The sequence below is a fragment of the Neolamprologus multifasciatus genome, chromosome 1, assembly GCF_963576455.1.
Source record: "Neolamprologus multifasciatus chromosome 1, fNeoMul1.2, whole genome shotgun sequence".
NCBI classification, from domain to species: Eukaryota; Metazoa; Chordata; class Actinopteri; order Cichliformes; family Cichlidae; genus Neolamprologus; species Neolamprologus multifasciatus.
Genome location: NC_140439.1, coordinates 26,506,132 through 26,521,100, shown reverse-complemented (window position 1 = coordinate 26,521,100; position 14,969 = coordinate 26,506,132). Strand labels below are relative to the sequence as shown.

General features: G+C 38.1%; 1 protein-coding gene across 2 annotated transcripts; it reads right to left on the bottom strand.

Moving 5' to 3' along the window:
* Positions 1-7,902: 7,902 nt before the first annotated feature.
* On the bottom strand, positions 7,903-14,248 carry LOC146525870 (uncharacterized). Of its 2 annotated transcripts, none has more exons than XM_085174072.1 (10): positions 14,076-14,248; positions 13,921-13,988; positions 13,698-13,806; positions 12,644-12,792; positions 12,390-12,532; positions 12,143-12,305; positions 11,315-11,408; positions 11,124-11,211; positions 10,308-10,381; positions 7,903-10,214 (listed from the first exon to the last, which is right to left on the bottom strand). In XM_085174072.1, exons 1-10 carry the CDS (start codon positions 14,216-14,218, stop codon positions 9,401-9,403), a joined length of 1,845 nt encoding a protein of 614 aa, XP_085030198.1. In that variant the 5' UTR covers positions 14,219-14,248; the 3' UTR covers positions 7,903-9,400. The 2 variants fall into 2 exon arrangements, with proteins under 2 accessions (XP_085030198.1, XP_085030285.1); XM_085174159.1 differs by having other exon boundaries at positions 11,133-11,211; positions 14,076-14,247.
* Between the last annotated feature and the right edge of the window lie 721 nt (positions 14,249-14,969).

Genomic DNA, 14,969 nt, shown 5'->3' with positions numbered 1-14,969 from the left:
TTTGAGCTTCGCTTCTTTCCACTGATTTTAAGATGGATTCAGGTCAGGTGATTGGCTGGGCTATTCTAGCAGATTTATTTTCTTTTTCAGAAACCCACTGAGAGTTTCCTTGGCTGTGTATTTGGGATCAATGTATTGCTGAAAGGACCCCCCTTATTTCATCTTCATCATCCTGGTCCATGGCAGCAGATTTTTATCTAGAATGTCTCCATACATTTTTCTATTTAGCCTTCTTTCAGTTATATGAAGAATGCCAGTGACGCTCTGAAAAAGAGCCTCACACCATGATATGCAGTGCCTTTTGACCTCCAAACAATGTTTGTAGTATGGGATCCAAAAAGTAACATTTTTGTCTCATCTGGCCAGATTATACACGAGTGTACTTCACAGGCTTTTTTTTTAAACTAAAGGTTGTTCCTTAAAATTTGAAAAAGCTTCAACATGCTTTTTCTTTAGCAATAGTCTCGTGTGGTGAACATGCACACAGGCCATGGCAGTTGAGTGCATTACTTGTAGTTTTCTTTGAAACCATTGTACCTCCTGCTTCCAGGTCTTTCTGTAGCTCTCCACCAGTGGCTTTTGGCTTTTTGACAAATCTTTTGATAATTTATTTCACTCGATCTCTGAAATCTTGCAGGGAGCACTTGGCCATGGCTGGTTTATGGTGAAATGATGTCCTTTCCACTTCCGAATTATGGCCCCAACAATGTTCATTAACCTTCAGTAGTTTAGAAATTCTTCTGTAACCATTGTTTGTATGCTATGTACGTTTTTTTCCGCAATAATAGGGTTGCGAGGGTTGAGAGAGCGCTCACCATGTTTACTCAACATGTTTACCCATGATGCTTCTTGTGTGACAGTGGTAATGAGAAAGCTTTTAACAGACTATATGTTTGGACTGAACCAGCTAAACTTAATTTGTACTAAGTGGGTGTATTGCTTTCTAATTACTGATAGATTTCAGCTGGTGTCATGAAATTCCATGCTTTTTTTGCTTGCACCTCTCGTCCTTCCTGTGTTGAATTTTTTTTTGCCTTAGTTATTTGTCATCATTACACATAACATTATGTGTGTTGGATTGGATGGGTTGCCCCTCTCTCTCTCTCTCTCTACACACACACACACACACACACACACACACACACACACACACACACACACACACACACACACACACATATATATATACATATAAGGAGAAATCATTAAAATGAAATGAACATGATGTACAGAATTTAAATAGAGGTATTTAGTGGTTAGACTCTGATGGCACATCTTGGCGGAACGGTATCCCAGTGTTGATAGGGATTAGATCAGGACCACCTGGAGTTTAGACACTGGTGGGCGAGAGTACAAAATACTTGATGATGTAATGGTAGGTGCTAAACTTTGCCAAGATGGATCAGACAGAAAAAAGTTTTATTTTTATTTTTCTGATTCATATATTAGACCAGATGCAATGTTGAGAAGAATTTGTGATCACATTCAAAGGGGAACACTTTTCAACTTCAGATGTACAGTATATACAAAAGATATCTGCAGTTGTACAGTTGTATTGCTCTACTGCATCATTTTGCACACTTTTAATCAATATATTCACAACTGTCATAAAATAAAATGTAACATTTTGCTTTGATGGGATCTTTATTTGAAAAAAGAAAACAACAACCAAAAAACATATTAATAGACATGTTATGATGCTACCTGTGCTACCTTTCTTTCTTTCTTTCTTTCTTTCTTTCTTTCTTTCTTTCTTTTTAACTAAATGTATTCTCAGTGACGTTTCCTTGTTTGAAGACCAAATATGTCCTGTACTGTTCTTGTCCAAGAGTTGATCCTGAGTTAAACTAGAAGTGTTTTGGTAGTGTGGTGCAATTTGAATAACACATTAACTGTTGTGTTGAACTGTCAGTAAAAAGGACCGTAAAGATCTAGTCTAAAAGTATACTGTGCGTGATTGCAAATATATGTATATATCTATATAACAATCAATTATTTTAAATTTAAAACTGTATGTCTTTGAACTGTTCATTAAGCAGCTATGGAGTTAAGAGAAGGACCCAAGATGCAGGCATTGTCTTTGATGCGAGTGAGCTTTATTATCAGGAGGTGAAAACAAGCAAAAGCTAGGATGGCGAGGACAGAACTAAGCTGAACTGGGAAAACTAGTGAACAAACCTGAATTCATAACATGCAGGGAGGAACACGGGATGATGAGCAGAGAAACGCAGACGGACCGACAACGAGCAAAGGCAAACACACACTTTTAAATACACGGAGGGAAACAAGGAATAGCAAACAGGAGGGAGACACGGCTGAACCTAATTAACATGACGAAACAGGGATGGCGGAAAACTGAATACAGCGACACCAGACATGGACCTTCAAAATAAAACAGAAAATACACAGACTGAACTTACAGACAGACTCAGAGACACGAAACAGAGAGAGCCAGAGTACAGGGACCAGAGTGACATGAGGAGCAAAGGAATCCAAAACCTACAAACTAGAAATACAAAACAGAAACCAAAACACTAGTAAACACGAACCAAGAAGAAACCACAGCCTAATAAAAAATAATAATACAAAAATCAAAACACCGGGTCACAGACCCAGGACCCTGACAGCAACCCTGCAAACTGTGATTTTGCATTTATCTTAGATTACAAAGCGTTAGCAGGCACCACTTTGACAGAGGAGCATCTTCCATTTTCTAAAAATGTAATGATTCCCGGTACACTGGATTAAGCAATATGTTTATGAAAAAGTATTAGCATAATCTTACTGTATTTGTCCTAAACATTTACATTTTAGGAAGTGGTTTGTTTATTTGAAATAAAATCAGATGTTTTTTCTATGATTTTATCTTAGCTTGTGTAATTTTACACTACACAAACAGCTTAATTTTCAAAGATGCCTCTGTCATAACAGCTCTGCATGACACATGACAAGACAAGAAACAACAACAGCTAGTAATTCTGTAAATTTGACAGTTGATGAAAGATGAAATTTAGTAATCATAAGCTACAAGTCTGTGTTTGCTTTGCTCCTCTGTGCAAATTTTTTTAAGGTGATTCTTTCACATTAAACATGAAGCAGCGATTCATATTGTTGATATTCCTTTAGTATTAGGTGAGTATGGATATTGCACGTGCTTAAACAACATAAAGAAAGTACGTTGAAGCATGGTATGGTGGCAGGCAGGCAGGTGCATGAGAGGCAGAATGATGTGCCAACCACAGCTATATAATCGGGGAACAGAGAGCCCAGGAGTTCTCAGATGGCACTGATGAGCCTTTCCCCGCAGGGGTCATCAAACCTGTCAGTAGACATTGCAGAGAAAAGGATGGTTGGATTGTATTATGGGTGTGGATAACTCAACCTGGAGAAATAGACTGGGCTTAAGAGGCTTTGAGCGATAACGGTGAACTATGATGTAAATGTTTCACATCAACAAGAAACCCATCGTTGACATTTAATATTCTTCTTTTGGCTGCCTCCTGAATGGCTCATCTGCCTCCATCTCCTGCTGTTGCATGAATACTCCTCTCATACTAGTCTTCTGCATGTCCTTCTTCACATCATCCACACTTTTCGTCTCCATATTACACATTCTTTGTCCAACATATCCCTCCTTTCACTGTCACTCCCCTACACATGCCTAAACCATCTCAGCCTGCAGTTCTCTCTGGTATGTACATACCAGAGAGAACTGCCGCAGTGTGCTAAAAGAAGCAAGATAACAGAGATCCTGATGCAGACTCGTCTGGAAAAGAAAAGGGGAAACGCAAAAAGAGATATTTTCTTTCAACAAACATGGCGGATTCAGTAAGAAAGACAACTTCAAGTTATTCAGTTTAGCTATTTGAATAAATTATGAGACGACTGAGTGCATTTTTTCTGCTATGGAAAACACTCAGCTACGGTCTATGTCCTGGGAATGCGAATGCTGCTTACGCTCAAGTCTCACTGTCTCACAGTCTTCCTGTTATGGGAACAATAGAAGGACATATTGCGCCACATTAAGGGAAGTCAGTCCTACTCACATTTCTTAAGGAAGACAGAACCGTGTGCATAAAGCCCACAACAGTAGTCGAGGGGGAGTCGACTCAAAAAAGTTACTGAAATCCCAGTGTTTGTGTAGAGTGAGAAATTGGGTATGCATTATCTGACACAGCCGTATTAAATACGCTTAATAAAATCTATTTAATACTTCAACAAAAGTATTATCACCTTTGTTGGTAACGTATTACCAACATTGACATTTACATTGACATGTAAATGTTTAGAAAGAAACCCATCATTGACATTTAATATTCTTCTCTTGGGTGCCTCCTGAAGGGGGCACAATGGCTCTCCTGCTGTCACTTGAATACTCTTTGCTTACACTGGCCTTCTGCATGTCCTTATTTACTGCATCCTGTGATTTTCTTTGTTGTCTCTCACTTTTCGTCTCCATATTACACATTCTTTGTCCAATATATCCCTCCTCTCACTATCGCACCCTACACATGCCTAAACCATCTCAGCCTTGCTGCTCAAATTTCGTCCCCAAAACACTTATATCCAGTGAGTAGTTTTTTTATTGGCATACTTTATGCATAAAACAATAAGGCCGTGATATCTTGTTGTATCTTGCAGCAGAGATATGCAGCATATACAGCATAAAAAGTGGCGAGAAGACATGTTGTAAACTTCCACTCACAATTTAGATAGTTGGTAAATGTTGAGAAAGGAAGTGTTGCAAGAGTTGTAGCTCTTGTTCATGTGGCATAATCATGCCAGGCTGTTGTTGCTGCTGTACAAAAAAGAGAAAAAGATTCAGTTATTGTCTCCCCTTTTCATATATTATATTATCTGTTGTTACACTGTGAATGTGTTCCGTTACTGTTTTTAAAGTGTAGTCTGAAAAATATATTTTAAAAAAAGGTCCCACAAAGTCAGGAGGGGAATTTAAAGGAGCTCAGTTTTGGTTTGTGATTTGTTCTGTTGGTTTTCTTTCACACACATACAATCAGTAAAACTTTACTGATATCACTGTTACTGTATTACAGCACAAAACGGCTGACATGTAACTCAACTGCATTGAGGTTGATGTTATTTTCCTGCTATGCCCAACGGCCAGAAAGAAAAAACAACATTGGTTAAAGTAAATGATAAGCTTGAAAGTACAACATACCCATGCACTGGCTCTTAAAACCACAACTCCATACAATTCTTTCTTTTGAAATATTTATTAATGCAAAACAAAACATGTAAGTTAACATTTTAAAAATTTCTTAGCATAATTTTATTGGAAAACTTAATTTATCTTTTTTTAATAAGTTCTTTTAGTTGTATTATTATCAGAAGTAGTTAATAATAGAATTAGCATTTTGTGATCGTTTTTTGATGTTCTGAATGATGCAGGGGAAGAAGCTGTTTGTGAGCCGGGAAGTGTGGGACCTGATCTACCTGAGGCATCGGCCAGAGGGTAGCGGGTCAAACAGGTGGTTCAAGGGGTCACTGACATTCAGATTCAGATTATTTTCTAAACAAGTGGGACACGTCCTCTATCTGCATGTCGTACGCTGTTTCATCTCCATCATCAGCATACTTGACGATGACGTTAGTTGGGTGGGTTGATGTACAGTCATATGTGTACAGGGTTGTACAGTAGGGGGATGGGAACGCAGCCTTGCGGGGATCCGGTGCTGTAATATATATAAAGAATATACCAGTCAGAAGTTTGGACACACCTTCTCATTTGATGTTTTTTTTTTTTTACTTTCTACATTGTAGATACATACATACATAAAACCTTTTACTTTGTTGGCAGTGCTGCAAACCCTTGGCCTTCTCTCAGTGAGATTCATGATGTAGTCACCTAAAATGATTTTCGCTCTACAGGTGCGGCTTGTCATTGGTGCAATTTCTTGCTTTTTAATGTGGTTGGGGCCATCAGTTGTGCTATGCAGAAGTCAGGTTGGTAACACAGCTGACAGCCCTATTTGACAACTGTTAGGATTCATATTATGACAAGAACCAACCAGCTAAGTAAAGACAAATGACAGTCCATCATTATTTGAAGAACTGGAGGTCAGTCAGTCCAGAAAACTGCTAGCACTTTGAATGTGTCCCCAAATGCAGTTGCAAAACCAACAAATGGCAATATTGACTCACACGAGGACCGCCCCAGGAAAGGAAGAGCAAGAGTCACCTCTGCTGCTGAGGATAATTCATGAAGGTCACCAGCCTCAGAAATGGTTCCCAAAATTAACAGATTTCTAGGGACTACTAAAGATTACTAGGGACTACTAAGAAAAGGCAACAAGCAGAAGAGATTGGTTTGAGCCAAGAAACGCAAGGAATGGATATTAGACTAATGAAAATCTGTGCTTTGGTCTGATGAATCCACCCGCCTTGCCTTCGCATGACACAGAGAAGGTGAACCGAGGTCTCTACATGCATAGTTTCCACTGTGAAGCATGCAGGTGAGTGCATTTTCCTCTGTGCTGTGTGAGGCCGGAGGTTGACCTGTTCTGAACAATTATTGGCAATCAGCTCATCAGCAAATATACAATGATTAATTTAAAAAGACAATGGAATAAATAATGTATTTAGAATGATAGTTATTCCAATGTAAATATCTAACATCCCTCCTAAATTTTGAAAAATCCTAAAAAGTGTAATCTGGATTTTCTATGACATCAATGCTCAAAATTTCACTTGGCAATCTCGAATAATATAAATATTTTTCACTGTAAAAAGTTAATTATGAAATCAAAATTGACTCTAGTTCAAAGTCCTTATGTGTACTTGATTTGAATTTCTCATCACACTAAGTCATAGACTCCTGTTTATTCTTTATTAAGACACAACTTTTAACCACCTGAGGCAAAAGTCTTCTACAGCCATCAAACTCTGCATATACTCAACACTATGATGTAAAAAAAAAAAATAGATATCTTTTTATAAACGTATTACAATGAAGTCAGTGTTCTCAGTGTAATACTGTAATACCGATCTTGCCCCCAGCCCACCTCAATGTTTTGTTTTTGTGCCGGTGCCTCTAAGGCGATACTGAGTTTCGTCAGGAGGTGGCAGTAGCGACTCAGTCAAATGAGTGACTGGCAAAGTAATCCCTGACAAAAGTAACGCAGGCCAGTTTTGGTAATGGAAGCCATCAGTAACAAAGAACTGCTGTTTTGCTGTGTTTCAGAGCAATAAACCTCAATTTGCACCTGGATGAACCTTGTCTTCCTTCAGCATGTAACAGTAACCAAAGTTATTCTGACTTGTGATTAACTTGTAAGTGATTTATGAGTCAGTTATGAGACTAATTAACCCCTACTAAATCTACTATTATATGCTATTGTTTATTATTAGTACATTTTCTATATATTACGCCATACCAATAGGGAAAACTCTGGGCCAGACACAAACAAACAAATAAATAAATGAAACACTGAATATCTAATGCGTGTTTTTTGGCTTCTGGCATGCTCACCCACTGCAGGTGAGACTGTTTTGGTCATGTGATTTCATGCAAATTCACAGTGCAGAGGCGACAGTGTCTGCTCATGCTGAGACCACAATATGGAGGCGGACCCTGATAGACATCCAGCCTCCAAGTAACACTGAAGGAAGCCAGCATTAAACATCTGAATTAAACAACGTGAACAGAAAAGAGCTACGTTATCAGGAGTATTGACTAAGTACTGAAAAGTTAATAAATGCACCACTATTTGTATGACTCATGTAGCTGCAACTGTATTGTGTTTTTCATTCTTTGTGTGTGTGTGTTTTTTCTTTTTTTTTGGCTATCGGTTTTGTGCTCTCATTTATTAACGAATTTGATTTGAAGTACCAATCTCTAAAATGGGTCACTGCATTGGGATCCATGTTACAAATGATACGCAATGATGCTTGAAGAATTTAATATTAAATTGTTTGTGCAGACTGTACAAAGTACAGCATACTGTAGATCATTGAAAGTCTTCAGCAATGTCTATTTGAAGCAAACACATCTCAGAGTAATTCACTTTGAACATTTTTTTTAACTCGGGAAAAGCAAAGAGATTAAAGCTCACTTGTTTTAGCATTTACAACAAATTTAACATATTTTGGTCTTATCAGTATTTATACATTCAAGTAATACATTTCAAATGTCCATCCATCCATTCGCTTCCGCTTATCCTTTTCAGGGTCACGGGGGGTGCTGGAGCCTATCTCAACTCTCATAGGGCTACTGGACGGGTCGCCAGTCTAGCACACAGAGACAGACATCCATTCGCACTCACATTCACAGCTATGGGCAATTTCGAGTTTCCAATTAACGTAACCCACTAACTGCATGTCTTTGGACTGTGGGAGGAAGAACCCACGCAAACATTGGGAGAACATGCAAACTCCACACAGAAAGACCCTGGCCTGATCGTGGAATTAAACTCAGGACCTTTTCACTGTGCGGCAACAATGCGAACCACTGTGGTGCCTCATTTCAAATGTGTTATTTACAATTAAGTGAAAACAAAACAAAAGAAAATAACTTGAATTTTGGATATAAAACAACATGAAAAATAAAACTTTTTTCCTAAACATTTGTTGAAAACAAACACTTAATAAATTACGGGTATAATTATAGCCATATAGTATCTGAAAATTCTTCAGCAATGGTTCTTTGAAACAAACAGAGCTCAGGGTAATTCACTTTGATTGAAAAACATTCTAATGGCAACATGTACATCACTTATACCCTAAATATCACAGTTTGTTTTTATTTGAGATCGTACGCCATAACTGAAAGCCCATTTCAAACCTACACAACAACCTTCTACGTAACTGATGTGCACTTCCCGAGAAAAATAACCACTGTTCAGTCGACACGTACCACAACGACCTGAATGGTGTGGAAGGCTATGGTGTAGGGATAAATGGAGTTTCTTGTTCCAGCATCATGTATGATGTAGATTTACCGCAGAAGTCCAAATAGACCTTAAGATTTACCCTCTGGTGAATGCATTCAGAAACTTGCCCAAGGATATATTGGCATGCAGACTGAAGTAACCTTACATTAGTAGATGACCTGCTCTACCTCCTGTGCTCACCCCTCAAATCCACCGGTCAAGTTAAATTCAGTCAGACCTTTAAGGGTCGGGTCTCCCTTGTAAAAGAGATCTTTGGTCTCAATGGGACTAAACTGGTGAAATCAAAGTTAAATAAATAAAATAATGTTTGTTATGAGTACATTTTAAATATGCTGAACCTAAGTGTCCTCACAGTGCAAATCTTTGACTTACTATATAGAATAATTTCCAAATGACAGCAGGATCATATTCTATAAGAAACAGTTATCATGAGATCATTTTCATGCATCCATGTATTAGAAAGAGCTAAAACTGAAGTCATGGTCACAACACTACACACTTTGATAGCCACTCTCTGTGATTATTGGTACAGAGCAGTTAGTAGATATAAAACAGGTGGGTACTTGGAGTTCAGAGACAAGCTGCCCATCCTGAACTGGAACAACTGGGCTTAAGATGCTTTCAGGGCTCTTTCTAAGTGACTCCTCCTCCGACTTGTCCAAATGTTCCTTATGCTCAGTATTTCTGTGCTCTAAAAGCGAAACATCAGGCTGCCTCACCAAACTTGGAATTTCCTGATAGTCGTCATCCACTGCAAGAAAACTGTGTGACCCTATGGGCACACATATGGGGACCTCTTGATAGGACGTGTCTGTTGATAGAAGAGGTGAAACCACTGATGGTGAAATACCACTTAGTTGTGCAGGAACTTGACAAGCTGGTATCTGGTGATCCGGACATCTCTCCATGCCACTGTTACTGGGATGGTAATTAGAGTCACAAAGCATTTCAGCCGTCCCCTGGGTGTTTAAATTGTCTGTCATAGTCTGATGTAAACAGCCAGGAAGAAGGAAGGGATAGGTTTTATTTTCAAATGCAGATACTCCAGAACTCGTTTCAGAGAATAATTCACTTCCTTGTGTATTGTTTGACTGTGTCGGGAGACTGGTGCTCACTGGTAATATTGGGCAAATATTTGGGAATATTTTACACAGCTCATTCTTAGCAGCTTTAGCAACAGAAGATTCTCCATTCACAGCAACGGGGCTTTCAGTATTTGTATAACTGAGATCAGAGGAACCCGTGCTGACCCCACTGCTTTGCTGAAGGCTTCCACAGCTTGTGTCTGTCAGTGACATCTTCGACCTGAATACAAAGAAACAATTACTGAAATTGCCAGATATAAATCCTCAAGGAAATGTCTTGTAATGGTGATGCATCAGTGCAGTCAATACTAACCCCAGTTCACTGTCATCTGGAATAAGGGTCTCAACATGTATGGGGATTGTAATGAAGTGTTCAAGTTTCAAGACCTAAGCAAAAGGAATGAACAGTCTTAAACATTTCAGTTAAAGGAGGAAAATCTTTTGGAACTTTAGTATGTTTCTCAAAGTGCCTTTTGTACTCCTTAAGATATCATTTCTGGTTGACTTAGTTTGCCCTGTTTTTGGGACAATAGGATTTAGTGACTGATTTTACTGTAGAAAAAACCTGTTAAGCTGCTACTTTGCTTATAGAGGAATAACTGGTGTGTCTGTTTACAGAGCAGTTAAAACATGTCCTGTTGTATTGTTAAAAAATGCAGAGCTGGATTCTGATTTCAGCACAAGTAGTTTTCAAATTACATTGTGCACAATTTCTGTTAGGTCCTAGCGTTTGTGAAGGCCGTTTGACTCCAGGGCTGAGATTGCCATGAACAATGAAAAATTAAATATAGTGTCACTTAAGACAGGCCACAAATTCAAGTTCAGCTGTAGTCCCTGCAGATCAGCTGATTTTTAGTGGCAGTCTTCATCAGCTGATGGCTAAGCAGATACATTTCTATTCTAATCGCCAAATGTTGTCCACTAGATGCATTAGATTTTCTTTTGACTATAACAGTCCTGATAAAACTGCTATTTATAGACCAAATGTAAATCCAATTATGGCAAATGATGAAAAAGTGATGCAATATAATGATTTAATGAAAATCACCAAAAGATTTTAAATTGTTAATAATTATTAATAATAAAGTAAATGAATGCAACCATTGAAGTTAGAGGTTTTTCACCTCACCTGTCTCACCTTCTGCTCACTTGGATTAATATTAAGAGAAGAGGGATTTGTAGTTTTCGGAACTGCATCGCAATATATTTTTCTCAACCTAAAAGGAAATGTAGGAAAAAAATGACGACCCCATTCAAGTATTTAGAGGAAATATGCACTGACCGAGGCACAAGAAAAACTTGTTAATCTACATGACTCACTTTGCATAACAGCCATATTTAGCAACGCTGAGAATGACTGCCGCAATGCTGAGGGTGATGATGATAACCAACATCAGGTTGTGGCGGGAAGGACCTGTGAAATAACATGTATGAAATAAGTTTAATAATCGCAGTGTTTACACAGATGTTATACAGCAGAGAGATATAGTAGGATAAAGTGCATAGCATATGCTTATATGTCTGCTAACAGACTTGTATTTTGTGTTAGATGTGTTGTGTTGATGACATCGTGTGTCACTACTTAATGCTATATAATTCCTAAACAGTTTCTTCATATTGCCTCAAAAGGATTATTTTTAGTTATTTAGTGTCCCATTGCATTTGTTTGTACTCTATGCACCCTCCAAAATGTAAGTTACAAAGATAAAATATACATTTTTAAAAAAGTCTTCATACTGTATCTTATGCTATACACAGTATGAATGTTCAGATCGATACTACTTAAAACAGGACATAGCATCATAATTTATTGATTTATTGTTGCTTTGTTGTTCAGGAGATTAAAAAAGAGAAATTAAAACTGTACATATTATACATACAAACTATTTATCTCTTTGCTTTTGAGATTTTCACAGATCCTTTATATTTGAATACACTTCTAAATTCACTTTTAATGTTACAATCTAAGGAGCTCAACTCCACTTTTCTCTGGAGACAACGGCTTCCATGAAAGTTAGTTTGAGAGTTAATATTAAAACTCATATTATTTTTCAGCTGAATGTGTAATAGTAATATAATTAGGGCCTCTTAACACAGTTAAGAAATACAGAATTTACTGTTTTACAACTGAATAAAGACAATACTTACCAGTTTGAAATTCCCACTCTTTGCTACTGTCACTGAACTTGCCACTCAGACTTAAGAAGCTTTTCACGCTGACCACATATGCTGAACTTGGATCCAGGTCTTGACCTTTTATTACATAGTAATTTAGTCTATCAACTGTGGCTGGTTTGAAAGGTCCAGATGTCTAGTATGGAGGAACAAAAATGAGTTTGACAGTTGCCCATGTTTACATCTCCAGAACAAATAGTTATTGTGGCATTGTTCCTACCTTTTCTGTTTCTCCTTTTTTATAGTAAGTCACCACAGCAGTCATTTCATTGTTTATAAATTCCTCCATGTTTGACGTCCACTTGACTTCAAAATTCCCTTCGAGTTCGTTGACTGATTTGATTGTTGGAGTTTTTGGTTTTACTGTACAGAAACAGAAACAAAAGAGCATTAAAGTGAATGTTTGTTCACCTCCAGAGAGTCATTCTGGCAGATGCAGAGTTATGGGAATTAATTTGAAAGAAGCCAACGTACTGCTCTCCGTGACATTGATAGCTTTTGACTCCATGATGTTGCCATCTTTCCAGACTTTTGCTGTGAGAGTTTCTCCTAACACAAGCATCAGTTTGAAGGAGCAACAACACTTCCCAATGCCACACTGTTGTACAGTGCATTTCTTCTCACTGGGGAGCAAAAGATAATATGCAAAACACCTTAATTAAACATTCATATGCCACAGTATATTTACACTGTCAGCCACAGCATTGAAACCACAGACAGATGAAGAGAGTAACAAGTAATGACTATCACATTAAATGCAGTGTTAATGATTAACCTTGGATTTCAGTTACACCCAACTAATCATCTTTGGATCATGCTAACCTCCCGCTACAACAACGCCACATTTTTATCCTTTGTACACATGTCCCACATACTGAGGCAGTGTTACTCTAGTTTACTAAAGTCATTGTTTAAACGGCACAAAAATTCTGGCATAAAATTAACAGTGCTCTTCTATTGACACATTCCCCTGAATCCCAAAGAAGATTAACAGACAGAAAAGCAGCTGCAACTGTTTAACACTTACTGAAAAAAAACAACCTAAAGAAACAAAAACAAATTTGGGAAAACTGTATTAAAAGTACAATATGTTTGTTCTTCACAAGAATGTACCAACCATTTAACTTCCATAGATTATTATTTTAGGTTTTTTTTTATTTTTATGTTTGATATAACTCTGTGCACATTCATTTTGCCTCTCAGCACCAGTAATACTGAGTTTGCTGGGATTTCCACTGAGAACTTCCACACAACAAGAACTGTCTAGAAAGCGAGTGAGGAACACAACGAAGAGCAAAAATCCAAACATCCCAATCTAACTGAGAATCCACTCAGTGTGCCAATGCAAGTCCGGTCCACATACAGCCGACCCAGGAACCCCCACACAGGGCAGATACCCTCAGATAAATCGTGTCCAGACACGTAGGAGCTAGTATGCAGGACCCAGTGAAAGTAAGCCTGTTGGTTTTAATGCCATGGCTGATCGGTGTAATACTAAAATCATCGATTAAAAACACGCCGGGCATACTTGTCTTGGAGAGTCATGCTGTACTCAGTGCAGTTTTGCAGCTCCAGCTCACACTGCATCACCTGGACGTACGTACATTCAAGGTTGAAGCCAATTGTCGGATTCTTTCCTGAACGAAACAAATACGTAAATTATGAGTGCTCACACAGGGCTCACACAGACTATCTAATTACAGTATTAATATTATTATTATTATTTATTTTTTTTACTGTAATCCACATACCAGGAAGTACGGCCGCAGTCATGTATCCAAAAAGAAGCACGGTATAAAAGATCCAGTTGCAAACTTGTCTGGAAGAAAAAACGAAAATAAGATCTTTTCTTTTAACAGACCTGACGGATTCGTGAAGAAAGTCAAATTTACGTTATCCAGGTTACCTGTTTGAATCCATTGCGAGACAATTTAGTTCGCGTATTTTCATAGAAAGCGGTCTGCTCGGCTCCAGCCTAAATCCATTCGTTTTACGTCCGAGTCTCACAGTCTTTCTCATGTGAAAGCTGTTGCAGAATGCACCACTCATTTAGGGGAAGTCAGTCTCACTGACTTTTCTTTGGAAGGACAGAACCGTGCGTATAAAACCGGGGGAGGGGGGAGTAGACCAACTGTAAAACACTGTAAAATCCCAGTTTGGCAGTAGAGTGGGAATATGGAAAGTTATGGAATAAAAACGATGGAATCATTTAAATTAAGTAAAATTTTCCTTTCTTTTTCCCGTGCACATTATCGACAGGAACTAACATTACCAATTATTTTGTTGGGTCTCTAAAGGTCACTGGCTGTCCTCAGCTGTTTTATATTACATTTATTCTGAAAGTCTCTGACCGCTTGTCATAGGCACATACTGTCATAGGCACATTTTAATAAATGTATACTCATGTATAGTGTAGCACTAATTTTCATTCACTGATGATGTAAAAGGTGAGGAACATGTTTTAGTCACGTTGACAGGAGGTTTATATGTCCCCTTTCATCTTCTTCCACAAAGTGGAATGTATATAAAGCAAGTTGTGGTGTTTAACATGAAAGTATTCTCAGAGGAATTTCCTTGTTGGAAGTCAAACTGCCATTGTTCGGGTGCAGGAGTCAAACCTGAGTTGTGATGGATGTATTTTGGTTATATAAATGTATTGAGGGTTACATTTTACTTTACTTTAAGTTTTTCCTCTGTATGTGTTTCAGGGTAATTTTCGGATCTCTGCCAACTTAGAACATCTGGGCAGTGTGCTCCCTGACTTCAAATATGTTATTGGCACTCCAAACTCATGTATCCA